Raw genomic sequence first — 20634 nt, 5'->3', positions numbered from 1 at the left:
TTCTGTCTTTCTGTGCCAGTTCTTCTTGTTGCCAAGTCAACCAGCGGTTTTCTCTTAGGTCCTGGTTTTTCCCCAGTCTCGCTTTTTCCTCGTCCTCCTGGTTCTGACACTTGCCTGTCCTAACTGAGCCCGCCTGCCTGACCACTCTGCCTGCCCCTGCCCTCGAGCCTGCCTGCCTGACCACTCTGCCTGCCCCTGCCCTCGAGCCTGCCTGCCTAACCACTCTGCCTGCCCCTGCCCTCGAGCCTGCCTGACCACTCTGCCTGCCCCTGCCCTCGAGCCTGCCTGCCTGACCACTCTGCCTGCCCCTGCCCTCGAGCCTGCCTGCCTGACCACTCTGCCTGCCCCTGCCCTCGAGCCTGCCTGCCTGACCACTCTGCCTGCCCCTGACCTCGAGCCTGCCTGACGCCCTGTACCGTTATGGACTCTGACTTCGTTATGAACTCTTGCCTGTCCCCGACCTGTCTTTTGCCTACCCCTTGTACTAAAGATCAACTCAAACCATCTGCATCTGAATCGCCTTGTGTCGTTATAACTACCATAAAAAGGTTACATGGAAACATGTTTACTGTAACAAATTATTGTTGAAAGAGAGATAAAGTATGACACACACTCCACATTATGACGAACGTTTGAACTTTAATTGGTTGATTTAAGATTTTACATAATAGTAAACGTACTGGTTACACGCGTTATGTTTAAAAACAGCCACCAGAGTACATGTACAGTATACCTCAACTTCAATGTTTCAGACTCGTTCTACATGCTTACCTTCACACCTACATTAGACCCAACAGCGATGTGGACAGCTCGAACAACACTTCAATTCTGTCCAACAAAGTCCAGAGCAGCTGCATCTATTTTACCCCCTGCAAAGTCCAGAATACTTTAGTAGCGATTGTCCTGAAAGACGCCCATATCATCCTGGTATTATGCCCAACTAGAGAATTTCAAGTCTAGCACCAGAATAGCTTGATACGATTGGCTTGGCAAAAAGTCAGCCTGTGTTCCTTTCCTAACATCTGCGAGTTGAATACTGGCACCTCACAGCATGTTTTTTGGTGGTGCTTTTTTTTTTTTAAGATGTTGAATTTAAAAGGAACTATAGTTGTACATTGTTATTTTTTAATCAAGTACCACAATCCAGAAGATGACTGTCAGATTCAAGTAGAATATGGAGCAACTATGCATATCTTACATCCAGTAAGATGGTCTCATTACACCAAGCTGGGACATATCAGAATCCCATTGAAATCAAGACAAACATAGTTGCTAAAAAACTACAAATGATAATACTCAAACTAAATGTTGACAAAAAATAAGTGTGACATGTAAGTAAACAGCATTTCAAAGAGACATTGAAGCACATATGGCAGAATGCATACAGATGAAATGGTTATGTTACTCAAAGAACAAGAATTAGTGCATCAATCATATTACATACTATTAGTGTAAGACATTGTGCATCATGAGTGTGTGTCGTAGTGTCCCTCATAAAAAAATACTACAGTTTATTCTATAATACTACAGTATATAGAAGTATGTAGGAAACTGTAGTATACTATAAAATTGTATACACTGTAGTATCCCTCGATCATGTGTAGGACTTAGTATAGAATTTTGTAGTACTGTAGAATACTATAGTAAATACTACAGTATTATCCACAAAAAAACACTAGTAAATAGTACAACAAAGTCTGCAAAAATACTACAGTCCACAAAAACATATATTTTTAAACTATAGTAAATACTACAGTATATAATTTGTACATTTGCCCATTCCCCTCCCCCAAGTCCCAATTTGGGCCACCCGTAAGTTTGAAACCTACATGCCAAGTACAGACCATATATTGTGTTCCCTATGGTTATAGAAAAGAGTAGAAGCTCTGAACTCTCCGTGTCAGAACCCAGTACTACCTACAGGTTATGGAAAATTTACTCGGAGTATTTCTCCAGTAGGTTTCTTCAAGGAGAATGCCCCCCACTTCTATGTCAAAGATAATAAAACAAAAACACTACAGTAAATACTACAGTATACTACAGTCTGCAAAAACATTACCGTAATTAATATAGTATACACTACTGCTTGTTTTTACTACAGTATTTATACTATAGTAAACTGTAAATACTACAGTATACTGTAGTAAATACTACAGTAAATTTAGCAAAAACACTACAGTGAATACTGTAGTAGTCCTACCATAGTGCAGACTATAGTATTTCTTCATGTGGGATGTTTGACATTTATAGACATTGTGCATGAGAGTGTGTTGTTGAAGTTTGCTTGCATGAATATGGGTTTATAATCTCAAAAATTTAAAGAGAACACTTGTTTAATGCTACATTGACACAAGGGCAATAGCTATGGTTTAATAAGCATAGTGGTGATGGTGGTGCTATGTCTGCCCAGAACTCCAGGCTGGCCACTCTGTCCTGCCCTTCCTCCAGGCAGGCAGGCTCACTGCCAGGTCGCAGTTGTAAATGAGAACTTGTTCTCAACTAGCCTACCTGGTTAAATAAAGGTGAAAAAAAGGAGGCTCCCTGACCCTGGTATTAGTAGGGGATTAAGTCAGGCTGCTAGGAATGGAGGATAGCCGATTGGCGGTCATGAAGGCGTGTAGACGACTATCCAGAATCAAGCAGCATCTCACTAGCTTACCTCAGAGTATTTTTTTTTGGGGGGGGGGCACACCCAAGTAGCCACACCGAAAAGGAGGGGTTTGCGGCAGAAGGAAGTGGGGCGTCCCCTGACCACAGTATAGGTCTGTAGCATCACAGCAGTGGGCCTATAGGAGATCAGGCAGGTGGCTGTAGACCGAGTCCAGCAGGGTCTGGCTGGCCTCCTGGCTCTTGACCCCGGCAATCTCGAAGAGGCGGTCCAGTTTGTCCTCTGCCATGGGGATCGCATCGATGACGTGCAGCTCGTCAAGGTTTAGGATGTGCAGCATGTCGTCGAAGATGGGCTGCAGGTCACACGGGTCCAGCCGGACCTGACGTAGCACCGTGTCTTTCTTCTCTGGAAGTCACAGAGGAGAGGAAGAAAATGTCAGAATGAGGAGGAGGATAGACTGCAACATACTGTGGATGTTAGCTACAGCTTGTTGTTGTCCATAAAATAGGAAATCATGAATGACTAAATTAGCAGTCACGTTCTGCTGCTGGGAATAAAAGCCCAGTCATCCTTATGAGAACTAAGACATATTTCTCAAAGATTTCATAGTTGATGACTTGCTATAATGGAGTATGAAATCAGGTGCACTTTATAACCAGAAGGGGGCAGTAAATACAAATATGTCACCTCTGTAGGAGCCAGGTGTTTAGCATAATTACTGAAACAGAACTGTGTCATAATATGTGGTTACCTTTGGTGATGAATGAGCCGTTCCTGCTGAGGGCGGAGTCTTTGCTGGAGGTGGAGTCACAGCGGAGCAGAGGCTCTGATTCGTCGGGGAAGAAGCCCTTGGTCCGGTCCACAGGAGACTGCTCCACCACCACCCCAGGAGACTCCAAAGACTTGTGGACAGGACTGTGGCTCGGGGTTACATTCACAGTCATCAGCTGGTTCAGATTAAACTGCAGAGAGGGAGAGGGGAGGAGAGAAAGAGAGGGATATGGAGAGAGAGAAAGGTATATTATCTACTTCACTTGCTTTGGCAATATTAACATATGTTTCCCATGCCAATAAAGCCCCTTGACTTGAATTGAGAGGGAGAGGGGAGGAGATGGTCAGTGTCAGTGTTGGAAACCAATGGCTGAGAAAGCAGTGTTCTGAGTCACGCTGTTGTCCGGACAGACCACTGCACAAAATACCCCAGTTTCGTACTCCTAGTTATCCGTACACCTCTGAAGGCACTTGTGTCTTGCTTGCCACGCTGAGGATTTAAAGTATGGTATCTGTGATGACTCAAAAGCAATTTGCGACTGTTTGATAGTGGGAACACCACTCAATGGCGACTTTGATCCTGACTGCAATTGTGTCCAGCCGGTGCCATGCTGAGAAGTGCCAACACTAAAGAGATTCCTAGATAGTTGGAAGATATCCTGACACTTGCACCTCACCATTGTCATGAACTATTAGCATTTCAAGAGCTGAGTGCTCAGGTTTGTCATGTCACAGACAGTCAGTGACTTTAGCAATTGCTTACTTTTGAATCCTTTACACATCACGACTTATGCCTACTATGGTACAAGTGGTTATTATTAGACTTTTGGATACACCTGCACAAGTTTGGAAACAGGCCATTTTACGCGGTGCAGGGAGAGGACAGGGAGCTCCTGTGTGCCCAGCCCCAGCCTAATGCAGCCCACGTCAGGTGACACAGCGGGCCAACCCACAGCCCCAGACCACCCACTCCCATCCGTGACTCTCTCTCCTTGCCTCAGGGAGCGTACACAACCGGCCAGACATGAAAGGGATTCTGTGGACTTGGACAGAGCAGGAATGTACTGCCCAAAGACCACATGGGCCCAGTCACACACTACCAGGTATAGTACACCACTGTGCTTGCCCTGGGGCTCAGGGAAGACATAAATAACAGTCTTCTTCGGTATGGTAATGTAGTGAACTGGTGGTGACCGGACCAGATGAGCTCTTGAGAGACTTACATTTTGACTTCGGTACTGTAGAGAAAAAGGCCCTGCTGTGAGTGAGACAGGAAGGAAATGGTAAAGGGCATTTCATACAGGCGATGGAAATGCAATGGAAAACTTTCAGGGTGCTGAAAATCCAATAGAACACAGTTCAATATGGCTTCACAGAAACACAATTGAATTTCATGCAGGTGACGGGAGTGCAACGGAAAACTTCTGATGCGAACATAAAATCCCATATAAAACAGCTTGATGTGGCATCAGACAGACCTCACTTACTTCTGCGTGCGTATATGACCCATATGCAGCCCCTGCTATCTCCCCTATTTGATAACAAGTTCCTCTGTGCACTAGGCCAGATAGGCAGGCAATGACACGTCCACGAAGACTGGAGCACTACGCCACCCTGGCCAAATTATGTTACAAACAGCTGTTACAAAACCTACCAACTAACCCTCCAGAGAAACCCCTGGAGACTGAAAATACTTGAACTCAGATCGACTCATCGTGGAGAATTAGGAGAAAACAGGGGGAAATGGTGTCACCGTTCCAGATGCTTCTCTGAGTTGTCAGTAGCCAGTGACTGAGTCATTAGAGGAGAGTCAGTGATCTGGCTGAGTCACTGACATAGCCTATCAACACACACACAGCAGACCCCAGGGTAGGGACATTGTCACGCATCACACACACACATACACATACACATACTCACACCAGGCAGCAGGCACACACAGGCCCGCAAGCACACACACACAATCACGCACACACTCAAACACACAATAGACACGCTAGGGGGTCTGGCCCTGTGTAGGGAGGAACTGCTGAGGCATCAGAGACACAGAGAACATCCACATTTTAATTAGATCACAAATAACACAGATATTTTACTGAAACTGCAGAGTAGCGTACACATTTTGGCGCTTAGGAGAGATGTGTTGCATGTTTAGTCATAAACCCTGTTCAGGAGCAAAATACAGCAGGCTATGGAAAAACTGCTATATCATAAGACATTGTGGGTCAAGAGAGCCTTTACCACTAAAGTGAATCCTCATATGTTAACACTGAGAAATTTCAGCATCACTACTGTTATGTAGGACACTGGGGGTATTGTTTAATAGGCAGCTCTTTTCTCTGCTTCTCCCTCATAGACAGTATTCTTGTGATGCTGCAACCACTGATGTTACAGCTGATACTAAACATCTTCCCCAACAGATGTGATGAAGGGCCTACCTGAAAGTACACGGTGATGAGCTTGATGCTCCTTTCCAATAAATATCCAGGGTCTTATTCTGGTGACATGAAGATAGATGCTTGCCAGCAGTTTGACAAATAAAGATCATCTCACTCTTTTGTCCATAATAATCTCATCATGTAGGCTATACGTGCACTGTATCTGCCAGCTGTTGGCTAGAAAGCATGTGCCAAGACCAGAGTGGGCACATGCGCTATACAGCGCAACATTTTGACTGACAAAACCAGTTGAAAAAGCGATGGAAACTCATTTAAGTTGTATTTTTTAAACGGTACATGGTAATTTAACGGCAACAGTTATTTTTATGTGCACTATGTCACCACGCACAGCCTTTTTATGTGAAACAAGGCAATTTGATAGAAACACATTAATTAACAGCATTCTTACAAAGGTATTCCTCTTTTCCAGATGGGATAGAGCAGTGTGTAATGAAATGGGGATTGCGTCATCTGTGGATCTGTTGGGGCGTTATGCAAATTGTAGTGGGTCTAGGGTGTCAGGTAAGGTGGAGGTGATATGATTCTTAACTAGCCTCTTAAAGCACGTCATGATGACCGAAGTGAGTGCCAAGGGACGATAGTCATTTAATTTAGTTACCTTCACTTTCTTGGGTACAGGAACAATGGTGGATATCTTGAAGCAAGTGGGGACAACAGACTGGGATAGGGAGAGATTGAATATGTCCGTAAAAACTCCAGCCAGCTAGTCTGCACCTGCTCTAAGGATGCGGCTAGGGATGCCATCTGGGCCGGCAGCATTATGAGGGTTAATGGGCAAAGTAGGTGTTTAGCTTGTCCGGGAGCGAGGTGTTGGTGTCTGCGACAAGGCTGGCTTTCCCTTTATAATCCATGTCTGGAGTCCCTGCCACATACGTCTTGTGTCTGAGCCGTTAAACTGTGTCTCCACTTTGTCCCTACATGGTTGTTTTGCCTCTTTGATTGCCTTACGGAGGGCATAGCTGGTCTGTTTGTACACGTCCATGTTCTCAGTCACCTTGCAGAGGTTAAATGCGGTGGTTTGTGCTTTCAGTTTTGAGCGAATGCTGCCATCCATCCACGTTTTTTTGTTTGGATAACATCCTCTATGCACTTCCTGGTGAACTCAGTCCCCAACTAAGTTTATACGTTGATACTGTTCTCTAAGGCAACCCGGGACATTTCCCAGTCTGCGTGATCAAAATAAACTTGAAACATCGATTCTGATTGGTCAGACCAATGTTGAACAGTCCTTACCATGAGTGCTTCCTGTTGAAGTTTCTGCTTATAGGAGGGGAGGAGCAAAATTGAGGCATGATCTGATTTGCCAAAGGGAGGGTGGGGGAGAGCCTTGTAGCTGTCCCGGGAGGAGGAGTAACAATGGTCAAGAATGCTCGATGAGCGAGAAGCACAGAATATGTGTTGATAGAAGTTCGGTAGCGTTTTCCTCAGATTTCCTTTATTAAAGTCCCCAGCTACAATAATTGCAGCCTCAGGATATTCGGTGTCTAGTTTGCATAAAGTTGAGTGTAGTTCCTTGAGAGCCAGAAAACTCTCTTGGGAGGTAATGCGGTCGGCATTTGATGATGAGGTATTTCAGATTGGGAGAACAAAAGGACTTGAGTTCCTGTACATTACCACAATCACACCACAAGTAGTTAGTCATGAAACATACACCTTTCTTTTTCCTGGAGAGTTATTTCTTCCTGTTCGTGCAATGGACAGAGAACCCTGTTGGCTGAATGGTAGGGTACAGTATATCCGTAAAGAGACATGATTCCATAAAATAGAGTACATTTCAGCCCCTAATGTCTCGCTGTAAGGAGATCCTTGTCCTGAGCTCGTCTACTTTATTGTCCGGGGACTTAACGTTAGCGAGTAACATACACAGAAGTGGTGGATGGAATGCATGCCTCCTGAGTCTGAATAGGAGCCCACTCCTTATTCCTGTTCTCCAACAGCGGAGTCTTGGAGCTGCCCCTGGGAAGAAGGGAACTGTCTTGGGGAGTTCAAACAAAGGATTAAATTCAGGGAAATATAATTTCTGGTCGAATTGCTGGTTGAGTGATCTCCAATCTAATATCCAAAAGGTAATAATGCAAGAAATGTTCTGAGCAAATAATTTAAGAAATAATATTTGTTTAAATACTGCAAAGTTCACTAGGAGCTAGAAATAGGCACCATCTTCCTGTGCAGACCGGAGAATGCACCTGGGCCTCTGAACGAATGAATGGACCTTTAATGGGAGTAGTAAACACTTAATAATGTCTGAAATTGGATTGTGTGTAGCATTGTGCCTGCCTGAAGGGGAGGCTAGAACTCTTATTATGAGAAGTTGCCTTGGTGTGGATGGAAAAGCTCCTACTGGGAGTAGAGGACCAGAGGGAAAGAAGAAGAAAACAGACAGAGACAGCTGGCTAGGACCTTTGGGACAAGACTTTTTACCAAGCGAGGATAAACACAACAACCACTGAAGCACTAAGAGAGAATCGTCATTCTGTTAAAGCAGTTTGTTTACGAGGAGTTGACCTGAGGTCTTGCGTGCCACAGAGAGTCAATGTGTTGTGATGTTTAATCTCTTCCTCTAAATGCATCATTCAGATGACTGTGTGGTTTTTTTGAGCAGGCTAAAACGTGTCTGTCTGGGGCACAGAGGAGAGAGGGAGGGTGCCCCAGAAATACCTTACATAGAAAACACATATCCTACAGCAACAAAACATGCTGAGCAGATTGGTGCTTCAACTACACTCATTTCACTTTATGGGGGAGGGTGTTTTGTCTGACATAACGTCATGTAGGTCAGGTTCCTTGCTGACTGAAGCATCATAACACGTGGGCCTAGACTTTTGCAGCTGCAAAGAAACAGACAGTGAGAAGTAAAAACACGTTATTTTGACCATATGCTGCGGCAAAACTGTTTTTGCGGTGACATTATCAGTAAAAGGGTCTGTCTCTGTGTCCTAGGGTAAACTACTACTGTGTGCCAAGGCCCTTCAGTATCAGTGGTCTATGGCTAGGCCTCATTTAACACTGACAGTGCAGTGACTCCATCAGTCAGCCCTAACCAGCTGAGACCGAGGGCAGGAGGAGAGACACAGCTCAGCTCACACTGCAGCTATGGTCATCTGCAAGATTAAACAGGAGGACATGCTCCACACGCATACCAACACACGCTGACACATACAGTACATGCTGACACACACATGCGCAAACAACTTGGATCAGCCTCTGTCCTTTCTGCTTCAGGCTCCTTGACTTACAGCTATGATGAAATCACACTATTGGAATGAGAGAATATCAGCTGGGGAGGCAGATTAGCAATGTTTGGGGCTCACCACCTGCGGTTTGTTTAAAAACAACCCAGTCATGGAGGATAGCTCGAAGCTGTGTCTTAATGAATTAACAAAACTGGGGTGGCAGCAGGAAACAGCATCCCCTCCCTCTCTCATTTCCTCCCTCCTTCGCTCCATCCCTCCCATACATAAGGCAGCCAGCCCACTCTGGTGGAATCGCCACACACAGACACCTCATTTATGAATCACACGGATGGGGAAGTCTTACGTCAGTGGAACCACATGGTTGTATATTATACCTCTAAGGAAGAATACCATATGTGTACACCTACAATGCTGTCTGTCTGCAGCATTTCTGTCTGGTACCAATAAGAGGCCCACTGCATGATGAATGGTCATCCCTCCTTACAGAGTATCCCTCATGAATTACCATTTCCTGGTGGTTTACCCTTAAGTTATTTATAACACATGACCCAGTGCTGATTCAATGGAATGAGGAGAAAATCTGTAGAAATGGCCAAGAGTGTACTGAGGAAAAACAAGGGAGGGAGGGAGAAAGGGGAGAGAGCAGCCTCCAGCACACTATGTTCCCTACTCATATTGTGCTTCTGCTTCCCTGTTCCCTCCCTCACCAAATGATTTATTACCTGCAATCTCCTCCACCATCGATTGAGACAAAACACCCTAGATATTACCATCATCCAAGGATTATTAAGTAGTGACGACAAGCAGAATTACAATAGGCAGCCTGTTAGACATATCTCCGGGTCTCAATATCTCTCATAAGACGACCATAACAAGCCCTTAACTGTAAGAATCTAACTTTGAGCAGAGAAGGTCACTGGACATGGGGATAATATGATATGTATCTGAGAGATGGGAGGAAGTTAGGAGAAAAGTGGAGCGTGATGAATGATCCACTTTCGCAACTGGCCAGTCTCTCTATGTTGACCTCTGTACTGTACAGTATTGCTAGGCCACGCCAGGACAGTCATGGGGGCGCTACCCTTAAGGCAGGAGGGCTGGTCACCACTTGTGACTTGTTATATTAACGTTGTCATTCCATATGTGATTTCTATGTTTGCGTTCACATTGAGTGACTTTGTGAGTGACTTTGTACTCTAGAGATTTGGTGAGATAAATGAGGACCTGAAGGCTCATTAGTGAGGAGTGCCATTAAGCCCAAATAGCCCACCTGTGATTCAAGATGGGAGAGTTCACTGGAGGACAGGACAGATTCTCTTTGCCAGTAGGGCTTACCTGAGGATTGTCTTCCATGATGCCCCGTATCTTCTCCACCACGTCTATACGGCGGTGGCGGTGCAGGGCGTTGATGAGCTTAGCCAAATTGGCGTCCCCATCGCGGATGGTCCAGTGCTGCAGGGCAGCGTATGCACGCTCGTGGTCCGACTGGTAGCCGTTGGAGAATGCTGCCACTTCACGCTCCGTGGCATTGGCCAGGGATTGGTACATGTCAATCCAGTGGCTGCCAATCTGAGCTGCCACCAACTTCAGGATGTCCACACCTAGGTAAAGGGAGGAGAGAACAGGTACATTTTCTGCCATGTCTGAAATAGACTGGAGCCATTGATTAACAATGGATGTCACTCTTGACTAATAAGTCAATCCCTAATTCACATGGACTCGGTTGATCATGAGACATGATATGATAATTTACCCCTTCAGACTTTTCAGCACTTCCTTCATTTATAGTAATTATGCCCATTAAGTACTTAGAAATCAAATTAAAAGAGCATACAATTATATTACTTGATTTCTCCTTAATTGTAAGGTTGTGTCAGTTAAAAGCAATAATCAACACTATGACTAGTACAACAACAAAAAATGGGTCCTCTTGAACCACACTGAGCCATTGTTCCTTTCTTTTAAAACGCTATTAAGTGAACACAGTGAATCTAAGATTTGTGTTGTAGAGATGTAGAGAGTGAGTTTGTATGTGTGTGTTACATAAGGGTTATGACCTCTCAGTCAACCTAAGCCTTAGGTCTCAGTTAGGGGGTAATCAGAACAGTTTTAGCAGACCTGCACGTCTGGTTGCTGCTTATGAGCGATGCACTGTCATAAACCAGTGGATCCAGGAATAAACTCTCTGAAAGTGATCTCTCACCAAGCTTTACCTCAGCAGATGCATCTGAAGTTCTCCACTACCCTCCACCTCTCCGCACCCCAGAACTGGCAGCCCATCTGTTCCCTCTGCACACCCTGTCCAGACAGACTCAGCGTGACTCATAAAGCTGAACTGGTCTCAACCAGATGGAGGAAGTGTTACTTTCAGTATATGAAGACAACCTCCTGATGGGTTCAAAGACCCTTGAAGAACTGCCTGCCTGTCCTCCTGTCCGGCGTTTTGTGTTTTAAAGTAACACTGCCTATGTAGTTGAAGTAGTAGTAGTAGTTGAAGTAGTAGTAGTATTAGAAGTAGTAGTAGTATTCAAAGTAGTAGTATCAGTAGTAGTATTAGAAGTAGTAGTAGTAGTAGTAGTTGAAATAGTAGTAGTAGTAGAAGTAGTGGTAGTATTAAAAGTAGTAGTAGTATTAGAAGTAGTGGTAGTATTAGAAGTAGTAGTAGTATTAGAAGTAGTAGTAGTATTAGAAGTAGTGGTAGTATTAGAAGTAGTAGTAGTATTAGAAGTAGTGGTAGTATTAGAAGTAGTAGTAGTATTAGAAGTAGTAGTCGTATTAGAAGTAGTAGTAGTATTAGAAGTAGTAGTAGTATTAGAAGTAGTAGTCGTATTAGAAGTAGTAGTGGTAGTAGTACAACACTGCTGATCTAAGATAGACACTCCATTGAAATTATGTTGAGAATGCTCTTTCATAATCTCTCTCTGATAATCACAAAAGGCATGTGTGAGAGTAGCTGGTGCTGAAACAAAGGTCCTTAGTGCCAGTACGGAACATGGTTAGGCTCAGCTGCAGACTCAGCAGGTTGGTTGTCCTTTTCAGCCAGGGCCACTACCCAGGTATAAGACACTGCCTAAGCTCAGAGATAGGGCCAAGAGTTTTTCCTGACCATGTTAACTGACTGGGAAATAAACCCAGTGCCCTGTAGCTTATAATTAGGGAATAGGGCCTGTTTTTTTTCCTGATGGTCTGGAAAACTACTGGACCTACTCATAGATAACTGTGGGTTTTGATAGGGCAATATTGTTGTGAAACTGTAAATGGAAAATGTGCATACTGTAAGACATTGGATCATCTCATGCCTTGACATATGCTTACTTGCTTAAGGTCCGCGCAATAGCATGGCATGCTATAACTCCCTGCTGTTAATGGCATCTGGATAACAAACAATGCATAAATCCATCTTGCGGTCCCCTTTGGTCTTTCATGCTAGAAATACCTCATTTTATTCCTTACGTCATGGTCTACTGATGAATGTGTTATGATAGGTTTGAGAAAATGCATACTCGTTGGTTTTAATGTATAAATAGTACTAAGCGGCCTCAATTTGTTGATTGTGAAACGACACAAGTGGAAAAAGAGGACATGGGGTTCTCCTCCTCACCCAACCATAGCCTTTCTGAAGCTGTAGGACCTTATCTGAAGGATATCCTACACCACACCCTGCCTGTCTGGCTCCAGTCACACTTCTGAGGGATGCAGCAGAACATGTTGACTTGCAAATACAAGCCAAGTGGCAGAAATATGTCGGGGGGGAGCATTTGTCATAACAGGAAATGTCCCAGACGTGAATAGCCTAACTAATATATATTCAGACTGCCAGGCAGACACAAACATCCCCAGGTGTTAAAACTTCACTCAGTCAATACAGAACATGTTCACAAACAGGTGCAGAAAAACCCCATGTCTGTGTGTCTGTGAAACTGTGCCATCCCTGCAGGTATAACCATATTCAACTGTGCGTCATAAATAAACTTGAATAAATTAAAATTGAAACAAAACCTTCATTAAAACATGGGGGGATTTCCAATTGACTTACTGAATGTAACATTCACTCCAATTCATTAATTGAATTGATGGAAAGTTAAATGGAATTGACCCAAACCTCACTCCCCAGACTACAAGAAGCCACATTATGCAGGCTGAACTATAATGTGCAGAGAAACATCATTAATAATTACATTTTGATAACGATCACAGTGATCCCTGATCAATATCTTCTATCAAAGCCCAAACATCCAGAGTGCATAATACAGGGTCGGTTTGGAGAGATGGTAGCTGGGAGATTGACTCGCTGTAAACCGGCGGTGGTTGGCTTGTGATCTGGTCGAGGCCAAGGCTACACTACGGTTGTCCTGCCCTGAGGTCAGAGTCGTGCCACGAAGCGACTTTGTGATGAACGATGAGACCGACACCTGAAGCCTTTTGTGACAGTTCCTATCAAGCCTGCCTACTGTCACCTTCTTTAGAGAGAATTAAAACAAAGTGACAGAGCTAGGCTAGGGGGAAATACAATCTCTGTTTTAGTTGGATATAATAGATGACCTACATGTATAGTTCAGTATGCTAGCGAATGTGTACAATAGTCCGTTTCCTTAACCTCCTGGCATGATTGCAGTGGTGGCAGATTGAATATAAACAAATTACTGACCGAAAATGGCTGCCAATCAGTAAATAGTAACGGGACGCTCGAAAGTAATGAAGACTCCAAATGTAATCTCTTAGTTAGATGTAAAACATAGATTGAGTTTTCACATTGATGATGGTGCATAGAGATGAGGCGACAAGTTGTGTCACAGTTATAACCCACCGTTCCCCGGGAAGGCTGTCATTGTAAATAAGAATTTGTTCTTAAATGGCTTGCCTAGTTAAACAAAAGTTAAATAAAACAAATTTAAAAATAAAACAGTTTGTTCACAGCAATGTAACGTTGCCTGCAGAGCAGAGAAATGTAGCTACTGCAAGGCTTTTCAACAGGTTACTCAGAGTCAACACAACACAAACATACTGTCACGTAGTCTCCATCTGTTACAAGTAGAGCCTCTGAGAGGTGGTGAGACAATGTGGAATGTGGTTAATCTCTTACACAGTACCACAGACCCTAATGGGAAGTGGGGGCGCTGTAAAATTTTCATTTGAAAACTCGATTGAGACAGCAGGTCTGAGTTGAGAGGGCTGCATGACAAAGAGGCCACAATAGCAGCCTTTCCACTCCAGTTCATCTGCTCTGATTCTCTCTGGGGATTCCTGCTGGTGACAAAGTAAACGTGTCATTTTTATAAGCAAGTCAGTTAAGAACACATTCTTATTTACAATGACAGCCTACCCCGGCCAAACCCTAACCCAGATGACACTGGGCCAATTGTGCACCACCCGATAGGACTCCCAATCACAGCCGGTTGTGATACAGCCTGGAATCAAACCAGGGATCTGTAGTGACACCTCTATCACTGAGATGCAGTGCCTTAGACCGCTGTGCCACTCAGGAGCCCAAGTCATCCTAATGGAAGAGACAAATTGGTCGCATAAGACCAGCTTGCTGCTCAGTCAATTTCATTGTTTCAATTTCTTTGACTCCCTAGGGTTGTGAAGTCTTGCTCAGTTTTTCTCATTTTGTAGAACACTATCATTCAAAAAAACACTAAACAAAATGAACGTAAAGTATCATAACCCAATCCGTCTGCATGAAAATTTTAATAATACAAAATCCACAGCAGGCCCAAATGACTCACAGCCACAGTCCAGGTCCTATCTCTGCTTTCCTGCCTGTCTCTGTGGCCTGGCCCACCCTGGTGCTGAGCAGCACGGCCTCCTATGTACTTCCCCCCCCCCCCCCGCCCCCCGCCTGGGCGTCGTAAACAGCAGGCTCACACGGCGGATTCATTTCATCTGCACTATGTATACCCTGCTCGCCCTTCACATCACTTTCTGGACTCGTATGAAAGAATTGGCTATTTGTATGATCTCGTCTTCTTTATGTTTCCCATTCCACGTTTTATTAGGAGTGTTTTAACTACTCTAGTAAATAGACATTAAAGCCTTCAGGGTAGCCAATTATACACCTTGGACGAATTAACAAACTGTTTTGTTCGAAAGAGTAAACAGCTGTGTAATCACACACACAAACACACACATGGTCTGAATGTAAAACTTGGCATCCACTTGATAAACATTCTATAATCCTTTTTTAAAAAACATGCCGTAAATTCACTTGTTGTTTGAAGTTTAAAATACAATTAAATTCTCTTTTTTGGAACTGAATATAGACAAACATCGCCGTAAAAATGCAGATTATTTGTGTATCTGGACATTGTTAATAAAAATCTTACTACTACTACTACTATTTTGAGACAACAGTAAAGAAAGATATGTGAAAAATGTCAGTGCACTTAATTTCTTGATTGCCATTAGTGTGTGTGTGAGAAATGGACAAAACATTTTAAATGCTGAAAATCCTAGCATAGCAGCCGGAATCCATGTAAATACCAAAGCAGTTTATCATGGACTTTCCTTGAGGACTTTCCTTGAGGACTCAATTGTTAACAGATTGCTCTCTCTAATGCTTTCAAAATGCCTTTCGTTAGTAACACAAAAGGGAAGTTGAATAGACAATTGTATGTAGTCAGGCTGAATATTAATCACGGTTAGACTACAGATCATGTTTCAGTTGTCCCTTTCTATCTTCATAATGTCCACATCCCTACTATACACTAACATTCCTGGAACATTCTCACGTGGTGTGAGCGGACAGGTACAATGTGCTAATCTCTTCACTTCACACAGTGAGAGCCCTGACACACGACAACCCCCAGACACCCTACCCATTTTCGACTTGGATAGTTCCATCTGTACCACTGACTTAGTCTGGCTTGTTAAAAGATCATTTGTGCAACGTCTTTCCTTCTTAATGCGTTTGAGCCAATCAGTTGTGTTGTGACAAGGTAGGTGTGATACCCTATTTGGGGGTTTTTCTTATAAATTTGCAAACGTTTTTAAAAGGCTGTTTTTGTTTTGTCATTATGGGGTATTGTGTGTAGATTGATGAGACAAAAAAAAAATGTAATCCATTTTAGAAAAAGGCCGTAACCTAACAAAATGTAGAAATACTTTCTGAAGGTACTGTTTGATGTGAAAATGATACCAATTTTGAAGAGGCGGTGAGACATTTGTGTTTCGGTAATAAGGTAAGGGCTGCAAGATGAAGGATCAAGGCCTGCGTGGCTCTCCACAACTTCCTTTACACCACAGACACCCACAACATAGACTCATCAACACAGTACATCCACTCCACGTTTGTTGACTACACCACACCCACTGGGGACCTGCATCCAGGAGAGTGGAGACAGGGGGGACACCAGCTTCCTGGACCCAAGAAACATGTTGGAAGACAGAGTTGCTATAGACGTGCGCAACAACCTCAGGGACTACTTCCTCACACCAGCTGGTCAAGTGTCTTTCCAGGATGCTGCTATCACACGTGGCACCCTACAGTAAATGTTGGAGTGTGGTTTGGAACACATGTGGCACATGTGTTCTCTTCCTCTGGTTGATGACTGTTTATATGTCATATTGTGAGCTACACACTTGGTTTTGCTGTTTGGATTTAGCTGTTTTTCTTATTCACGCTTTACAAATCAAAATAAAGACTACCATAATGACAGTCACTTCATCCTTGTGTGGTTTTAGTTTTGTCATATATTCTTTGGAGGCTAGACCCTCAAGACATATACCTAACGTTGTATTATGTGTAGTGGCCTTCCAATTAGTGGATGTCCATCTGTAGACAATAAGGCTAGACCCTCGAGCAATTTACCTAATCAGCATTACACATGACCATGTGACCACATACCTTTATTTAACTAGGCAAGTCAGTTCAGTACAAATTCTTATTTTCAATGACGGCCTAGGATCAACCTTGTGTTGAGGCCTTTCAATGGAGACCTTCCTGCTATGGTACATGGGTGAGAATGGCTGTCCATCTGTAGACAATAAGGCTAGACCCTCGAGACATTTCCCTAATCAACATAACACAAGGTTGTACATGGTTATGTGTAGTGGCCTTTTATTGGAGACGTTCCTGCTATGGTAATACACAGGTTAACAGTGTGATGAAAGGGGAAAAAAAACAAAAAACGCGAAGTAAACACCAGAAAATTACCCAACACCCTAACGTGTGAATGAGAAAAAAGGCACACAACACCAGTTTTTGGGTTAAGACGGACGGCTCTGTCTCACTCGAGAGTGGACCAAGCGGACACACAGTACTGATCGATGGTCCTGTGAAAGTACATTGTCATGTCCCTGACAAATGGGAGACATCGATCAGGAGGAATAGACACTGTCCATGGTACCATGACGTTGTAGACGGCCTTTGCTGGACACTGCTGCTGTTTCTGTATCTCCTGCTGGCGTTTCTTTAACTCGCTGCATAATGTCAGTGTCCAAAGGATCCTCGGCCGCTTTGGAGTTGCAGGGCATGACTGGACGGTGTGTTGGGTGTTGGTGAGAAGGGCGTTGGGGAGAGGGGCCGGGGAGGTAATGAACCTGGTTGGGGAGATGATGAACCAAGGGGCGATTAACCACCTGTAGATGGGCCCTCAGCAGCCCCACTCGATGACGATGTTTCACGTAAACACGAAGCCAGTAGACACCAGCAGCAGCCCCACTCCTCGTCTCCTTCACTCTTTTCAGATTGCAAAAATACTGGTCCCAAATCTTTTTCTATGTTTCTTTGATGTCAGTATCGGTGTTAACATTCTGTGATATCTCCTTTAAGCGGTTGTCTTTTGCGTGCTTGTCCGAATACAACTGCATTGAAGGGTTGTAGAGGTTCTCGTATTGTCTCACCAGCTCGCACAGGCGCTCCTCAAAACTGGACAGAGACATAATTGTTTGTAGCAAATCTTGAAATATAAGCACAAAAAAGGAAGCTTGCAAGTATTTATAGCAAGTAGCTGAGGCAAAATAGCATCACGTCCATCTCTTCTGAGTTTATAGCAGAAGGGATACCGGAAAATATGTGATGTAGACACAGGGACAGTACTTCTGTTACAAAACTCACTCAATACTGCCCCTCAGTCTTCGGAATGATCTGTCGAGTCTCAATTTGTCGAATGAAGGAGCGTATTACAATGAGCCGCCCCTTTTGTGACAAAAAACGACATTGTAACACTGCGATACGCTCCCTTCGTCTACGTAGTGTCTGGATTGGCCTTAAGTGTGTGGGTGTTAGTGTGAGGGTGTTAGTGTGAGTGTGTGTATATGCAAGAGTGTCAGTGTAGGCAAAGAGTGGCTACTTTGAAGAACCTCAAATATAAAATATATTTTATAATTTGATTGCTACACGATTCCATATGTGTTATTGAATAGTTTTGATGTGTTTACTATTATTCTACAACGTAGAAAATAGTAAAAATAAAGAAAAACCCTGGAATGAGTAGGTGTATCCAAACTTCTGACTGGTACTATACATGTAAACAGGGCTGAAAAGTGACTAGTATCAGAAATATATAAATACTTGAGGAAATATTGTATACTAATGGTAATATATATATCAACAGGAGTAATAGTGAACAGTAGAAGGATAAATATACTGAACAAAAATATAAACGCAACATGTAAAGTGTTGGTCCCATGTTTCATGAGCTGAAATAAATAAATGTGTATTACATTTTGTGCACAAATTTGTTTACATCACTGTTAGTTACAATTTCTCCTTTGCCAAGATAATCCACCCACCTGACAGGTGTGGCATATCAAGAAGCTGATTAAACAGCATGATCATTACATGATCATTAACTTGTGATGGGGATAATAATAGGCCACTCTAAAATGTGCAGTTTTGTCACACAACACAATGCCACAGATGTCTCAAGTTTTGAGGGAGCATGCAATTGGCAGGCTCGCTGCAGGAATGTCCACCAGAGCTGTTTCCAGATCATTTAATGTTCATTTCTCTACCATAAGCCACCACCAATGTTGGTAATACGTCCAAACGGCATCAGACCATGTGTAACCACGCGAGCCCAGGACCTCCACATCCAGCTTCTTCACCTACGGGATCGTCTGAGGGAGAGCTGAGGAGTATTTCTGTCTGTAATAAAACCTTTTTGTGGGGAAAAACTCATTCTGATTGGCTGGGCCTGGCTCCCAAGTGGTGGGCCTATGCCCTCCCAGGCTCACCCATGGCTGCGTCCTTGCCCAGCCCAGTCATGTGAAATCCAAAGATTAGGGCCTAATTTATTTATTTCAATTGACTGATTTCCTTATATACTGTAAACTGTAACTCAGTAAAATGGTTGAAATTGTTGCATGTTGCGTAGTTGTTAGCATTTAACAGTCTTATGGTCAGGGGATAGAAGCTGTTTTAGGAGTCTGTTGGTCTGAGACTTGACGCGCCTGTACGTACCGCCTGCCAGACAGGAGCTTAGAGAACAGTCTATGTCTCAGGTAGCTGGAGTCTTTGGCAATTTCTCGAGCCTTTGTCAGACATCGCCTGGCATGTACGTCCTGGATGGCTGGGAGCTCACCCCCAGTGATGTGCTGGGCCGTCCGCACCACCCCTCGGTAGGGCCTTCTGGTCAAGAGTGGTGCAGTTGCCATATTAGTCGGTGATACAACCAGTCAGGATGCTCTCGATGGTTGCGTTGTCAACCAAACACAATTCAATATTACTTTTGTAATACAGTAAATAGCCTAAACTTAAGGCTATCTAACAAACTAACATTCAACCTTAAAATGAGTAACACATCCATGGCCACATTTTGAAGTTACTGTTACTATACATTTATGTATACTATACATTTACATTTACATTTATTTTCTGTAACCATATAAAGCATGCATGTTCAAGATAGCATAGCATAGGTCATCATAGGTTTGTGGAGATCTTCACAAATGCTTTAATAATTTGTGCAGAATCTCAAACCACATTGGTCACTTGCACCGTGTACTTTAACGTGATCTCAACTGCAATTCAGGCCATTTGGTTCTGGTATTATGAAGCACAGTGATAATAGATGAATCTGTTCTATAAATTAACAAAATGTCTGACATTGTATATCCATTTGAACTTTGCTGTGTTTTTAAATGGTTGAAAGCACAGTGATAGACATGTGGGTGACAACTAAACCAAAATCTGACATTGTTTTTCCATTGGAATTTGTTTGTAATTTTAAATGGTTGAAAGCATAGAGATGATAATACATTAGAAATTCAACTAACATTTGGCTGTCTTTCTGAGTGGGGGAATATAGGTTGTAATCTCATTGATTAATGTCTCAACCAAATATTACCCAACACACCACGTTGAAATGACATGGTGTGCCCAGTGGGACATATCTCTGAAAGCAGAGGCCTCTCCAGCCCTCCCTTCACCCTCTCCAGGGTGGCATGTGTCTGTGCAATGATAAAGTTGAGCTTCTCTCCAACCACAGAGAACTGGAAAAATCTGGTTTGAACTGAACTGCACTGGGTTGGAGCTCTCCCTCTCTCTCGCTTACAAGCGGATGGATATCTGAGGCTGACATCAGGCTGTGGCAGCCGGCGCTCTTCCTCCTGCCTGCCTGCTGCAGTACTGTGGTTTCACTACTTTAACTGATCA

The 20634-nt window shown here is 43.5% G+C and overlaps 1 protein-coding gene across 3 annotated transcripts in view; it reads right to left on the bottom strand.

Annotated features, from left to right (window-relative positions):
- Positions 1-619: 619 nt before the first annotated feature.
- Positions 620-20634, bottom strand: part of LOC110522289 (tumor necrosis factor receptor superfamily member 21) — a 37822-nt gene continuing 17807 nt past the window's right edge. For all 3 annotated transcript variants that reach the window (XM_090232907.1, XM_021600557.3, XM_036975869.2), the window contains 3 exons: positions 10371-10636; positions 3363-3573; positions 620-3016 (listed from right to left, as the gene is read on the bottom strand). In XM_090232907.1, coding sequence (XP_090089033.1) covers positions 2787-3016; positions 3363-3573; positions 10371-10636 — 707 coding nt within the window. In that variant the 3' untranslated portion in view covers positions 620-2786. The remainder of the gene's footprint in view (positions 3017-3362; positions 3574-10370; positions 10637-20634) is intronic.

This window comes from Oncorhynchus mykiss, chromosome 4 (genome assembly GCF_057628025.1).
Source record: "Oncorhynchus mykiss isolate SJ-2025 chromosome 4, ASM5762802v1, whole genome shotgun sequence".
In the NCBI taxonomy this organism is placed as follows: domain Eukaryota; kingdom Metazoa; phylum Chordata; class Actinopteri; order Salmoniformes; family Salmonidae; genus Oncorhynchus; species Oncorhynchus mykiss.
This window is presented reverse-complemented; position numbering and strand designations above follow the sequence as displayed.